The sequence below is a fragment of the Mesitornis unicolor genome, unplaced genomic scaffold (assembly GCF_000695765.1).
Source record: "Mesitornis unicolor isolate BGI_N332 unplaced genomic scaffold, ASM69576v1 scaffold44932, whole genome shotgun sequence".
Lineage (NCBI taxonomy): Eukaryota > Metazoa > Chordata > Aves > Mesitornithiformes > Mesitornithidae > Mesitornis > Mesitornis unicolor.
Genome location: NW_010169491.1, coordinates 46,364 through 61,192, shown reverse-complemented (window position 1 = coordinate 61,192; position 14,829 = coordinate 46,364). Strand labels below are relative to the sequence as shown.

The window sequence follows — 14,829 nt, the reverse complement described above, 5'->3', positions numbered from 1 at the left end:
AAGAGTGTATGTCTGTGAGACTGCTACAAATTCCAGAGTGAACCTGGACTTCACACTCATTTGACAGGAGGACTAACAAGCAGAAATGTGCCCCATCATCTCCTCCAAGGGCTGGGAGGCTGTCTATCTGAGGGCCAGTAAAAAGAGATTATTTTTTTGAGCAGGATTTCCATGAATGTTGTCTGTTGATGACTTTCCGTATCATCCTTTCCCTGCTCATATTTCTTCCACTAATGACACAAGTAATTGCTTTTATTTCTGCCACATGGCACTGGCACAGGTATCTATCTGACCAGTGCCAGCTATTGCATTTGCAATGTCCACTTGTAACTGCATTTTGTGGCAGGAGCAAAGAGCAATTGAATCCTGCTCAGTGACTGGCAGCTACACAGACAGTGCACTGCATGAAATGCTCAGAGTATTTTTCATCTAAACAAGCTTACTTACTGTAAACATCTGGTTCTTAACAAAGCTGGGAAACATCTGCAAGCAAATCTGTAGGAAGGAAAGGTTATTAAATGAACAGGTGGTCTGATTCCTGTGGCTACTGAATAATTTATATGTAGCCTAAATTCAACGCTCATTTGTCTTATAATAAAGACTCTGTATCAGCCACTGAAGAAATGTAATGGCCTTCCCCACAGCTACTGTAAAAGGCTGGTTTGAGGAAGCTTCTGTTGATTTTACTAGTTCTTATAGTTCACCTACAGGCAATCAGGAGACAGAAAACACAGGGTAGCTTGACCATAACCTTGTCCAGGAATGAGCATAGCATAGCATGACCCATGAATTTGCACCATCTGGTGCAACTCAGCTTGGTGAGTGAGCATCTGTTGCCTAGGCTATAGAGGGTTCCTTCTGCTCTTAAGGTCAATCAGTCATAGTGATTATCTTACACCTCTGCTTCAACGATAAAATTCAAAGGGAAACTTACTTACTATTTTGTTCTCCAGCTGATATTAATGACAGTGGTGGTGTCATTCTGCCTGATTAGCTCAACTGACTGCTTTCTGGGGGGGATGGGGGAAATTTAAAAAAAAAAAAAAAGGAAGAAGAAGCTAACTCTTGGTAACTACAGACTGGATTATAACTATACCACTCTGGAAAAAGTTGTGGGACTGTCCTGTCTTGCCTTATGCAAAGGACTTGAGCTTCAAGGAATGTCCCAAGAGGTAGCAATTGTAAAGGGTGCCCCTTGAACAGAACAGCTTGTACCAAATACTGAACTTACATTCTTCGAGTGTGAGCCAGTATAACCATAGCCTGCTGAAGACTGCAGTGAATCTTAGAAAATGTATTGTGTATCCACCAGTTTTGGTCTGTTATCAAGAACAAAATCACACTGGAGAATCAGGCCTCCAGTAAGGGCTTCAGTTTACACAAAGTATAGATTGCTACCTGTAACCTTGTATTATTCTGCTAAGAAAATGACATATAGGTATGGTAATTTACATTAGAGAAGTTGATTCTTATTTCTGATACTGTATAATAAGAAGGCAGATTTAAAGACAGAAGTGACTCATTGAAGAGATAGCAAAAACACAAAATAGGGAACTAGTTCTGTATGCCTTGTTACTGAGGACATCTCTGTACTATGAAGTGGAGCTTTTTATAAAAATACTTTTGTAGTAGAGCTTGTATCAACACAGGAAGCAGAATCACAATATCACAATAACATCAGAGCCATTCCCAGGTAAATCTTTATGGGAAGTGTTCCCTAACTCTTTGTAGGGCTGCTACATGGTACTGATGCACAAGCTCAGGTTTGTTTCACTCCCTGCACATCTGCATAGTGCTTCAGTGCCTATCTTATATGTGGCTCTCTCGGCAGTTGCAAGAGGACCGCTGCGACAGAATGCAACTGTGATTCATAACAGCCCTAAGACCTTCAAATACTTCCCAAGTGATGTAAGGAGCTCTAGTGTAAATAAGACTTGAGGCCAGTGATTCTGTAAAATTCCTTGGGGCAAGCACCATGATTTTAGTGCTCCTTCAGTTCTGTGGAAACCTCATGTAGAATTAGAAGTACCAAGCAGTCACAAAAACTATGCAGTTAATGACAAAAATAAAGGCTTCTAGGTTCATTTCCCACACTTTCCAAACATGACCTTCTGAACTACAGGCTCAGTTGATTTCTACAAACCATTTAACTTAGAAGAACAAGTATTTTTTTCTTGCTATTATTCTGGCATATTGAAATATATTTTTCTTCAATGTTGCTTTTTTCTTCATAGATAATAATGGGTGTTATCCTACTCCATAATCTGCTCGGAGTGAGTGCCTTGGTTGGTGCTGCTGTCATTGTACTGTTAGCTCCGATACAATACTTCATAGCTACAAAGTTGGCTGAGGCTCAGAAGAGCACTCTTGTAAGTAAATTATTTTAGTGGTATTAGTGATCCAGAAAGGAGAATGGGGAACCAAGGGTTCTTGTTGTTAGTGAACAGAGGTTTGGGCAAGTCTTAATTCCCTTCCTGTGTTAATGTGGCTCAGTATCTCTTCCTTCCTGGTGTTTGTCAGACAAGAATCTGAAAAAAGTATGTGGTCCTTGACCTGCCTTCTCTACATAGATTATTTTTCAGCCAACTAGCACAATTTCATCTGAATTCAATTCCATGAAGGGGTGTTGTTCTTACATTCAGATGTGGTATTTCATGGTATATTAGGAAACAGTACAAAAGACTGATAAATTACAGAAGGACAGTATTAAAGAATGTGTCCAACCCCCCTCTGAAATGGCTAAAGACTTCGTGCTCTCACTCCAAACTCTGGTATTCCCTAAAATTCATCTGGCATTGCTGGATTAATATCTATTGGACATTATTCAGTGCTGTAAATTTATTTTGCTGTCTAATTTAGTTCACCAATTAGAAACGTCTTCTGATACTTTGTCTAATTTTTAACTTTAATCTTGTGTTCCTTGAACTTTTTAAATCAGCCTTTGATGTCTGAGTTGTCAAATACTTAGAGATCCTTCTTATCTTAATATTTAGTAAGCAAATTATACATCTAAAAAATGTCTAATCTTCAGCTCACTTCAATGCTGTTGAGTTGTTCCAATTTATAGCAACAGAGAATTTATCTTTGCATCATTTCAGAAATAGTCTGAATCTTTCTTTTTGCCCTTTTCTGAGCTCCTATGATTCATAACATCTTTTGTATTATGGTTTTACCAAAACTTATGATTACTGTTTTCTGGTGAAGGGCAATTAGCTAAATATATCAATAAACATCTCACGTATTTTCATGACTGGTCTGTGTGAATCCCAGACTGAATGTTGTACCAGCAATTACACACATGTAGTCTTCAGTCTGCTGTTATGGACACCATTGGCCTACTGATCCATCTCCCTGATTTTCACCCTCTATTTGGAGGATTCAAATGGTTTAGTTTATTTTTCTTTGCAGAACAGGATCTCTTAATTTCCCTTCATGATTGTTAGCATTTTAATATCTCCAAAGAACATGGAATTTTATATTATTTTACTCAGTATGGCAACTGAAAGCCTGTACAAAATCGCAAACAAACAAAATTATAGATCTTTAATGAATTTTTCATCTGAAAAGAAGGGGAAAGAGCATTCTTATTAAAAGTACAAACTAGTATGAACTTCTTATTCTTGTGTTCTCTTCAAATGAAGGACTATTCTACTGAGAGACTGAAGAAAACCAATGAGATACTAAAAGGCATTAAGTTATTAAAGTTATATGCCTGGGAGAACATATTTTGTACTAGCGTGGAAGAAACAAGAATGAAGGAACTCACCAGTCTCAAAACCTTTGCACTTCATACATCTCTTTCCAGTAAGTAACTATGTTTTCAGCTCTCAGAAATTCTTCATGTCAATATTCCTTCTTACTTCAACTAAAGTGAGTTATAACTGTGCCTATGACACTGGCATTTCTTTGGTGTGTGGAATGTGATTAAAATAAAAAGACATGACAAATATAGAGTCTGTCTTGTTGGTTACTTTTGTGTAGTAAGTCTTCTGTCACCTTCATTATGACATTACAGTTATGCATTGTTTTATAATAAAGAGGCTTCAGATAATATTAGCAGCTCTGATTACAGGAAGGATAAATTAGTATCTGAAAGAAATTGTGTTTTGTGTAAAATAGAAGAGCTGAGAGGGCAATGTCTTCATTGTGTTGCATATTTCATTGTGTTGTGTACATAGAACTTTTTATCCCAGTTCACGAAAGTATACAAATGAGATAATTACTTGACTTACTTGTTCGTGTGTTTAAGGTCTCTCTCTGTCATTGAAAGAAATTTCTTCCTGCTAATGAATTTTCCTTTAGGAACTTTAATTACATGAACTGGAAATAACTGGATTCTTCTAGTGTCATACAACTAATTGTAAAAGTGTTTTTTTCTTATTTCATATAATCTGATGCCTGTTTTATTTCTCTTTCAGTTTTTATGAATGCGGCCATACCAATAGCTGCTGTTCTTGCAGTAAGATATGGGGTTCTTTCACTTTTACTTAGAAAAAGGGAGAGAAAGAAGGAGAGAAAGAGAGAAAGAGAGAGAAACAGAGAGAAAGAAAGAGAGAAAGAACACAATTGTTATTGTAGGACAAATTACTCATAAAACTGGCAGATGAGTTAATGTGTCCCTGCTAACTGTAGGATAGCATGGCACTGGAAGTGTTCATTCCCAGAGCTGGTATTTCACCAGCTGTGGTTTAGATTGGCAAAAACAAAACTAAATCTAATTTTTTACTATAAGAATGAAAAAAAATAATTGCAACTTAAAAGAGAAGCTTTCGTTTTGCAGGGGTTTTGAGTGGCTTTGCTTTTCTACTGTCTAGCAGTGAAAATCATTCCTGTTTCAAAGCCATCATTTCAGTTTTCAAGAAAGGCTACTCTGCAGTTTAAGAATAAATAATTTTTGCTTCTTCTCTGGCCAGGTTTAAATCTCAGCCTAATGCACTAGAGGCACTATGGCATGCTGGTCAGTAAGGAGTCTTCATAGACCAAATTCTTAGGGCATTACTCTGGTACAGTGTGTACCAGAACTGGATGAAATATGACCATAGTTCTGCAAGCTTTATTACTTACTGATTTTTCTGGATTATGTGTTTCTTCTAAACTCTGAAGTAAATTATAAAACTTTACAAAACTAAATGATTTGATTTTACAAATAAATGTTTTTCATTCTTAAATGTGCAAATCCCTTGAAATCACTAGCATGTTTTTACAATCTTTTTCACTTTAATAGAAGACACCTTTATCTTCCTTTACTGGGATTCCCAATAAATTGAGGTATAGAATTATTTGCCTTAGTTAGGCAAAATATTTTGCTTGCTGTCCTTGTCCATCTTTTTCAAGAGTTCTTATCCTGACATGCTCTTTTCCTGATGTGACAGACCTTTGTGACCTACGCATATATCAATGTCAAGCCTCTGCAGCCTGCCCAGGCCTTTGCATCACTGTCCTTGTTTCATATCCTGGTCACACCACTGTTCCTGCTCTCCACTGTGGTTCGCTTTGCAGTCAAGGCTATCATAAGGTAAGTGGCCCTTCTAGTTTCTCCAACTCTCGAACACCTACTTTCAGTAATACAACAGGGAAGGTGCCGAAGAAAAAGATTGTTTCTACCTGCTAACACATAAGAGGATTAAGACGTGAGACTCAGATGTTCACAAATGTGAGAGAAATCAGAGTAACTATTTCTTTTTACTGCATGATACAAAGACAAAAGATGTTCCATTCTTTTTATAATTTGACCAAATTTGGCAGTCCAGATTCAGAGCCTGACTGTCCTTCCTTGGGATATGCTCCTCTTCTCACAGTGTGGCCACCCACCATCACTCATACTTTTCTGGAGTCTTGTCAACACAGAGGAAGATGAGAGACTGAAAGACTGGCCCTGCTGATGCAAGGAGTATCAACTGGCTTAACTCTACCTCCATAGATGGTGTACTGTGCTTTAAGTGAGAATTTGGTATTGTCCTGCCTCTCACTGTCTAGCACTAGCATGGATTCTCTTAGGAAAGAAAGTGGTTGGAGGAACATTGGACACTGAAGAACTAGTTACTCAAGGGAAACTGAGCCTGACAGGACTTCTCTTATAAGAGGAAATGCCGTTCCCCTGAATAGCACTAAAGAGTCGCAGGAGAGGAAGCATGGCAAGGCAAACATTTGGGAGTTAAGTCTGTGAGGGTTAGGAATCTGCATGGCAGGGAAGCAAGGAAGTTGGCACAAAGTAAAAAAGATTTAAAAAAAAAAAAGGAAAAGGAACTCATAGAATGTGTTGCTTCACCGGAAACGTACGTATTTCAGGAATTTATTTCTGCAGATAGTCCAACAAAACAACTTTGTTCATGCTGGGCATAGAGCACTTAATCTAAAAAGAGCTTGTTGGTGCTAAATCAAGTTTCAGACTTTTGGCTATTGCATCAATGGTCTGTATGGAAAGAGTCATGGTAATGGGGCAGTTACGTAGACATACGCACTGCCAAGATGTATCAAGAGGAATAAACTGGGCCATGACTGGCAGTAATGTGTCAGATGCCAAGCACTAGCAGGACGTGAAGAGCGAACTAAACTTCCCAACCAGGAATATAGTTCCTCCTTGCCAAGACTGTGGCATATTGGCAAGGTATTGCATTGCTGCTGCCACTACCTCTTTTTGGTGAGTAATGATAATAACAAATAGCAGTACTTAAGGCTCCACAGATATAATTTGCCAGTACCACACTCACCTTAAAAAAAAAAAATAATAATTTTTATCAAAGCAGCAGCAGGGCCACATGAGACATTTTCCCTAGGTTGAAAATGATTTCTGACTAGTGGAAAATCTCAAATTTCCTTTATAAAACATCCCAACCTGTACATCTCTGCACTATGTTTAGCATAGCTGTAATATCAAATTGGTGTGTCCTGCACTGCTGGACACCGGTCAGGACTTAATTTAAAGACCGAATTTGCCAAAACAAACTTTATTCTTTGGCAAACTATTTTCCTAAAATCTTTCTCCCATGAACATCATGTCCCCCAAGTGAAGAATGAAGAATGCATGCTTGGCCACTCCATGGCTCTATCATCTATCAAATATGTGTATATGATGTGCTATTATTTGTGTTATTATTAAGTGTTTATACTTTGGTCAGAATCTCCATTTTGTTGTAAAAAGCAGCTCTAGTACCATGAAAGCTTTTGAGAGTATCTATCCTCATACCTATCCTCCTACAAGAAGATAGATTCTTGCTTGATGCACTTTTGTAAGACTGAAATTCTGATAGGGGAATTAGACACATTTTTTCTTTCAAAAGAGGAGATAGGAACAGATATACTAGCAAGAGGAAATAATGACAACAGCAGAGCTTTCTTGTCTAGAAGTATGTCTATGGCTTGTATATATATTGATAATGTCATATGAACTTCTCAGACAGGCCTTGAAACAGGACTACTTTCCCATTTGCGGACTAATGTTCAAACCACTGATGTGAAGTCATATGTCCTGCTTTCTCAGTTTCTAGCTCAATGCACCTTGATTTTAGTTTTTACAAAGTAACATAGCATCACCATGACCAGTGGGTGCTTCTGTTCATCCCTTCCCAGAACAACAAAGAGCCCTTGTGGCATTCTGAAAGAAAGTGAGGCAGAAAGGGGATCAAATCCTTCTGTGATTAAAAATGAATTGAACCTGTGCACTGTATTTCCCAGGGACAGTTCTAAGAAGTAGGCAGAGCTCCTGCTGTAATTCTCCAAGGCTAGCCATGGCTGTGCTGATTTCTGCAGTATTCAGTCCTGTTTCCATGCAGTGTATGCAAAAGCTGTGTTCAGGATGCACCTAGTGCATTGGCATTTTCAGAGGATGTAGGCAGGTGATTAATTCATTTGTGCATCCTGACTTTGTATAGGCATGAGAAAGGCACAGAAGAGATAAGCTTGCAAAGATGGAAACCACTCCCACAAAGCTCTAGCGGCACTCACGTGACTAACTCTCCTCTTCATTCCCAGCTACCAGTACAGTATTTAGTTATTTTCATCTGTTCTTCCACGTAAGCTTTTTTTCACTTGCCATCAGGGTGGCAGACAGTCCAATAGGAAATCAAAAGTATCCCATGAAACCTCTTTCAGAACAATTCTGATATATCCTGCTGGCTGGACTGCAAAAAAAAAAAAGGAGATATACTCATGGAAAATTGGGTTTATTTGACTCACTGTCTTGCTTTCTTTCAAGTGTACAGAAGCTGAATGAATTTCTTCTGAGTGATGAGATTGGAGATGACAGCTGGAGAGATGGGGACAGCTCTGTAGCTTATGAATCCTGTAAGAAGCACACAGGACTTGTAAGTTCTGGTTTATGACACTGAATTTCAAAGCAGAGAGGCCATATAGCCTGGTACAGGACCAACGGTCTAGCTGATAGGGCTTAGGATTTCTGGGTTCTAATCTGACTGGTCATTGACCAGTTTTGCCTTTTCTATGTAGGGATCTCTGTGTTTCTACAACATGAAGGATCCCTAGACACATTTAAGCATTGCCGAAGTGCCAGTAGTAATAAAAAAATCCCATAACACACCAACACATTTACACAGGTTTCAAATTCAGCCCTCTCATCTTTTATAAATGGCCTTGGTGTATTTCCTGTGGTTATGGGGTTTGCACTTAATATTGCCAGAATAACCCATATTATGTTGTGCATGTTTAGGTAGGACTGATTCCTGTTTTTGGAAATTCAGAATTGGTGGTGGGAAAAACAACAACAAAATTTGTAAAATAGGAATTTATTCTGAGTTGTTGTTTCTGGAGTGCTAAGCATATAGTGAATTTGAGTAAAATTTGAGGGGAGAAAAAACATCAAGGGAGATTATTTGTGAAACGATTTTTTGTTTCATTTTGATGTTTTTCTAAGTCTAGGTATTTCCACTGTTTCAAACTGATTATATCATTTGAAATGTGAGTGAAACTTAAAGATGGCAACAGAAATGCAGGATTAGCACAAAATAAGTTTTATTTAGAGCTAAATTAAATTATTTTGCCAACATGAAGCCTTTTTCTTGATTTCTTGCTTAACAGCTATAATAAAGAAAATAAAAATGTAATTGTTTCGGCATTTATTTTACTTCTCTTGTTCACGTTTTGCCCAGCCCTACAGAAAGAAACAAAGTCTAGATGATGTGGAAAGTGAATAAGAAAGGCAGTATCTGTTAAGATTAAATCATTCACTATAGATGAATGATTTAACCAACAATAAGGAATCACTAAGATTATGCTGATTTGGCTCAATACAGTGGCACTTACAGATACCACAGGTAGCTCTGAATGAGCCAGATCTACAATCACTGTTACACATCAGTGAAGTACTCTGCACAAGCTAATTTGACGTGCTTCTTGGTCTCGCAGCTGTTCTGCTTTCAAGAACCAAAATGGTAACTCTGCGTGTCATTATACTTTTGAGACAGCTTTGTTTGGAGCTACCTCCAGTAGGGCAGACTTACCTAGTGGTTTGAGGAGGATGATAGAGCTGAAATTTGGGATTTTTATGCGTGTGAAACCCAAATCAGAAATATATTTCCCGTGCTTCAGTTAAGGGTTTTTAAAACACTACAATACATCCATCACAGTAGTGCATCTTTATTATCACGCACTGAAAAGCAGTGGTTTCTTCTTGTGTCCTAGAATGATGGGAGGAAAGGGAATGAATTGTCTGTTTTATAGGGAACTAAGTGCTGTCGTCTCTTGGGAATTCCAACTTTTGTTTTTCATTTCACTGTGTAGCACACCAAGGCCATCAACAGGAGGCAGCCCTTGAGGTATCAGCTTGAAAGCTATGAACAGCCAACAAGGAAGCAAACAAGCCCTGAGGACATGGATGATATTGCAATCAAGGTGGATTGAAAGCAGTGTTTCATTCTTTACAATGCGCAGGTCCTCCTGCAACAGTACCAGATAGTGCCCAGTTGCTGCTGTTCTTCCAAAGGCAAATTGTCCGTTGCAAGAACAAGCCCTTAAATAAATAAGCACATTAGCCAAAAATATGAGAAGAATCCACTTCAGAGCAGCTCTTTATAGTGATTACCTGTCTTCTCAGGGAACAAAGAGGCATTCTGAGTCAAAAGTAACAAAACCTAGATATTCTGATATGCAGAAATTAATATAGATTTTTCAGACTTTCCCTTCATGCACTTCTCTCTCATTCTTAGAACCAAGTTCAAAACTTTTGAGTAATTTTTTTTACATTTATTATGACATGTCATTTATTATTATTTTAAGTCATGTTGGCCAACTTCTCCCCACATATCTGCTCTGTGCAAAGAATATTTCATGGCCCTGTCAACTCCAAAGGAAGTCTGCTCATAAAGACTAGGGTCTTTGTGAATATTTGGGCCCCCAAGGGGGTATATATCACAATATGCAAAATATTTCCTTCCTTAATAAGTTATGCTATTTAGATTGTCACCTGTAAGGTCTTATGATCATTAGTCTTTAATCTCTAATACTTGACAGAATTAAAATATTTGGTAAATAGAGTTCAACTCAAGATCGTCCCTTTGCAGTATTTCATACAGTATATATATTTGTGTATATAACTTTTCTTATTCACAAACTTTTCTGAGTTTGGCAATCTTTACTAAACTAACTTGCTTTTTTGTGTATGAGCATACCTCACCATGCCTACTGACCACAGCTTTATTTTAGTAGCATATTTTAAATCCAAACTAGACTTTTTTTCCTTTGTGTGTTTATATATCTGACATATGGTAATTGTTTTGTAGGTAACCAATGGATACTTTTCATGGGGAAGTGGTTTAGCTACATTGTCCAACATAAACATCAGAATCCCAACAGGTAGGATAAATGCACACCATAAACATAAAATATGTAATATCAAATTGCTACTAACTCCATTTCTTGATGTTGTGAAAAGCATAAAACCACACATTTAGATTATTATAAGAAAAAATGAAGGTTAAAATGCATACAAGGTCTGTATATGACCACTCTATTTGTCATATAGCTATATCATTAACCTAAAGTACTATTAAAAAAACCACCCAAATTACATGGGTTTTGTATACCTTTATAGTTTTTTATAATAGCATGAACAAAGTCAAGAGCAAGAATAAATATGGAAAAGATGGTTGCAAAAAAGTATTATTTTTAATAGACAAATTTTTAAAAAGAAAGAGGGAGAATTCCAGACTTGTTCAAACAAAGGATCCATCTAATTCAGTATTTTATTTCCAGCAGTGGCTAGCAGTGGGGGAACAGGAACACAGCAGTCATATATTATACTTCTGCTACCATTCTTCAACATTACACTCTCCCACTTCACAACTATTTTAATCTCATGTGATTCATTGAGCCACATGCAGTTTTTCTGTCAAGAAATCCTCAATGCATTTCTTATGCAATAATTTATCTTTGTCCAGCTGATCTCCTGTCATTTCTTGCATCCTCAATGTCCTTTGTCTAGGAGCTTCACAGGTTTACAAAATATTGATTTGTTTTGGAAGACTTACATAGAAAGTGTGAAAAGTAGCAACATACTACTGCTACGACTATGACTATGACTATGACTATGACTATGACTATGACTGCGACTATGACTACTACTACTACTACTACTATTACTAATAATAATGTAAAATTCCTAACACTGTTTGATGGTATTTTGTGTTATTAAATAGTCTTATATTTTATTTCTATATCCTATCAAGTGCTTAGTTTTAAAATAGCTTATTGCATTAGGTTGACACATCTTAGATATCATGTAGTTATTAAGTAATTCCAAAGTACTATACATAATCCCAAAGTACATATCATTTGTTTCACTGTAGCAGTGAAACAGTGACCTATACAGGAATTAACACTTCTTTGTGCTAGACCAGTGCAACATACGACACCAGCAGAAGGTCTTTGGTCCAAGGAATTTACAATCTAAGGCCATGGGTTTGCATGCTGAATGAGCCAGTCTAAGAGTTTACCACCTTTAGAAGTAATGAGACCATTAACTATACAGCTGGCAAGAAGCTCTACCTGGCAAGTGCACTAGCTAGCACAGTTAGTGAGTCCAATTGATTTATGGGAAGATCTGAGAAGCATCATTGCCACTACAGAGTAGGACTGAAGGTAGGAAAGTGGTGGTGAGGGAAGGAGGAGTGCAGAAAAGAGTAATGGATCTTTCAGTTGCAGTCACTTGCTAGATTGAATTTTCATGGAACCCCAGACTGAATTATCACTCCCCACTTTATATGATTTGACCCTAAGGTAATTTCATAAAGTAACATACTCCCATGCAATGTATGATAATATATATATATCAAAGCAGTAGTCTCATTCCTTTGGAGATTAGTGGGTACTTGTACTGTCCATTAATGTATATTTCCATAGATGAATATGTGCAATATTGCCCATTTATGTAGAGGATGCTAACATATTTAACCAACTAATTGAAGTGCTGTAGAACTGGATCTAGTTAGGCCTTGTGGACTTGAGTAGATTTTTTTTTTCTTTTTTAAAAATATGCTTGTTATTATTATTGTTGTAGGTCAGATGACAATGATTGTGGGTCAAGTTGGCTGTGGCAAGTCATCACTTCTTCTTGCTATTTTGGGAGAGATGCAGACACTGGAGGGGAAAGTTCACTGGAGCAAGTATGTTTCATATAGCTATTAATTGTTGTTTTCATTTAAGAAGTATGTAATTGGGATTTGCTGTGAGTAATGTAAATTTCATGTCTCAGAACTGTATGTTAAATGATTATCATCATCCATATTGTCTCTGGAAGGCATTGCCTGCAAACTTATGAAGGATTTTCCTTGCTGTTTTGTTCATGGTTCAGAGCAGGCAGAACGGAGTGCCTCAGGAAGGGTAAGAGGCTAGTCAGGTGCTTAATATCTAATATATTAGCCCTGGCATATCAGCTGAATAGAAAGTATAGTACTATTCCTTTTATGCAGCATTCTTCAGTGGTGGAAGTCAGCTCTGGATTTATGGTACTCACTATAAGTGAAGTCAGCATTGCTATGCTGCTACTGTACATGCCTGTAGAAGCATGACAGGCTGGAGCTTCTTCATCTGTGTGGTATGCGTGGGGGATCAGCACAGGGGAAATGCTGTCTTTCCCACCCAGTGATGCTGCTGCTAGCAGAGGAAAAGGTGATAAAATAATACATGAGCAATACTTTTCCCTTTCCCTGGTATCTGCCCAAGCCTTGCCTATGGAAATCAGTGTTACTCTTCACAGTAGTATGTTCAGAAAGTAGCCTGAGGACCCCAGATACCTACTGAGTAAAGGCAGTAAAGAAGCTGTTGCTGAAGAGGGAACTGCCAGTGAGGTCAGGCCTCGGGATTCACATGAGATCAGACCCAGTGAATGAGAACTTCCTACACAAACTAAGAGGAGCAGCAACAACTTTTCCAGCCAAGGCAGGACAGAGGCTGTGGAAGGGATGTGCTTTAACCCCAAGACTCGTTCTTTGATTTTAAAGAGCAGTTCTGTTTCCTTAAAACTACCAAGCCAAGCTCTTCTTAATTAGGTTTTTGAGAAGAAATGGTGAATTTTGTCTCAGAGACCAGTATTTTGTTGCCCCATCCCTTGACATCCTTCTTTGTCATCTTTTTCTTACAGCAATGTTGCAGACTGGATATTTTTGCTTTTCATGTGCTAGTATGCATTGCATATTTTATTGCCTGGCCATATTTCACTCTCTGCTATTCTAAACATGTGATCTTACTGGAGTAGCAGGTACAGTTGGAGCCAAGGCACAACTAACTTTTTTGAAGTTTTTGACTTCACAGTCAGGCTTTTTTCTCTGAGGAGTGTAGGATAATACAGTAGATTGTACCCTGAAATTATTCTCACAACTGTTTTCAAACATATATTTGAGAAAAACTCATATTTGTCCTAAAGAAGGTTTGAAATCCTAGGAAGATTAGAGAAAACTAGAAATCTTAGAATGATAATAGAGAAAGATTATTAAATACTACTCAAGTTTCACATTGTTCAAGAAAGATTAAGATAATGTATTCAGTTTATTAGCACTCTGTACATAACCAAACAGGCAACTCAGGTTTTAGTAGGCCTTACTGAATAACTTTTTTTCATTGCAAATTAGAATTTGATACTGTGATACAGCTGAGGCAGATGTTGTTATGATTTGGTGATGATTTCAGACTGCCTGACAGACATATGAATACAGAAGGATACTGCAGGTATTGAACTAAGTGGATCCTATACTTTACAAAACCGTAATAAAGATCCTATTTATCCTCTTAAATCTCTTTCCATGTGATTCCACATGCATCACTAGTGCTGCAGTTCCAGGGATTAAATGCAAGTGAGGTGAATTCCACAACTAAGTCAGGCATAACAGTACAGTAGTAGTAATGAAGGATAAGATTTCAGATCCAGTTATACTGGGGTAATTCTGTAATGCATTGTTGTGAAAGCCCATGATGGAGCTTGAATACCGTGTTGCTGCTGTGGTTGTCTGCAGTGAAAGCTGTATGTCCTGCTGCCAGGGTTGTCACTGGTTTGGGATCTTGGGGAAAGAAAATGTTCTAGTGTATCTTTCTGTAAGAGATTTCGGTCAAGGCAAATCTTATGGGCCAGAACCTTCCCACATATAGGGGACATGCCTCAGATACATTACAAACCTTGGACAGTACAAACCTTACTAAGTTAAAAGCATGGGAAACACAAGAATTATGAAATACATCCTCCCAAATGGCCTGTTCTGCCCTCAAGCTATGGAAGGCTTCAAGAAAAATTAGGGAAGGTCCGTGAACTCCTCAGAAGGATTGCAAAGTACCACTGCTTACCAAAAGGTAAGCAGCCACAGTAGCTCATAGAAAACACTAAAGGTC

At 37.8% G+C, this 14,829-nt stretch overlaps 1 protein-coding gene across 3 annotated transcripts in view; it reads left to right on the top strand.

The window, feature by feature from the left end:
• ABCC9 (ATP-binding cassette, sub-family C (CFTR/MRP), member 9) overlaps positions 1–14,829 on the top strand; it is a 63,800-nt gene that overhangs the window by 14,471 nt on the left and 34,500 nt on the right. For all 3 annotated transcript variants that reach the window (XM_010179354.1, XM_010179351.1, XM_010179353.1), the window contains exons 9-16: positions 2,235–2,369; positions 3,642–3,804; positions 4,419–4,459; positions 5,373–5,515; positions 8,195–8,303; positions 9,736–9,846; positions 10,734–10,806; positions 12,509–12,614. In XM_010179354.1, coding sequence (XP_010177656.1) covers positions 2,235–2,369; positions 3,642–3,804; positions 4,419–4,459; positions 5,373–5,515; positions 8,195–8,303; positions 9,736–9,846; positions 10,734–10,806; positions 12,509–12,614 — 881 coding nt within the window. The remainder of the gene's footprint in view (positions 1–2,234; positions 2,370–3,641; positions 3,805–4,418; positions 4,460–5,372; positions 5,516–8,194; positions 8,304–9,735; positions 9,847–10,733; positions 10,807–12,508; positions 12,615–14,829) is intronic.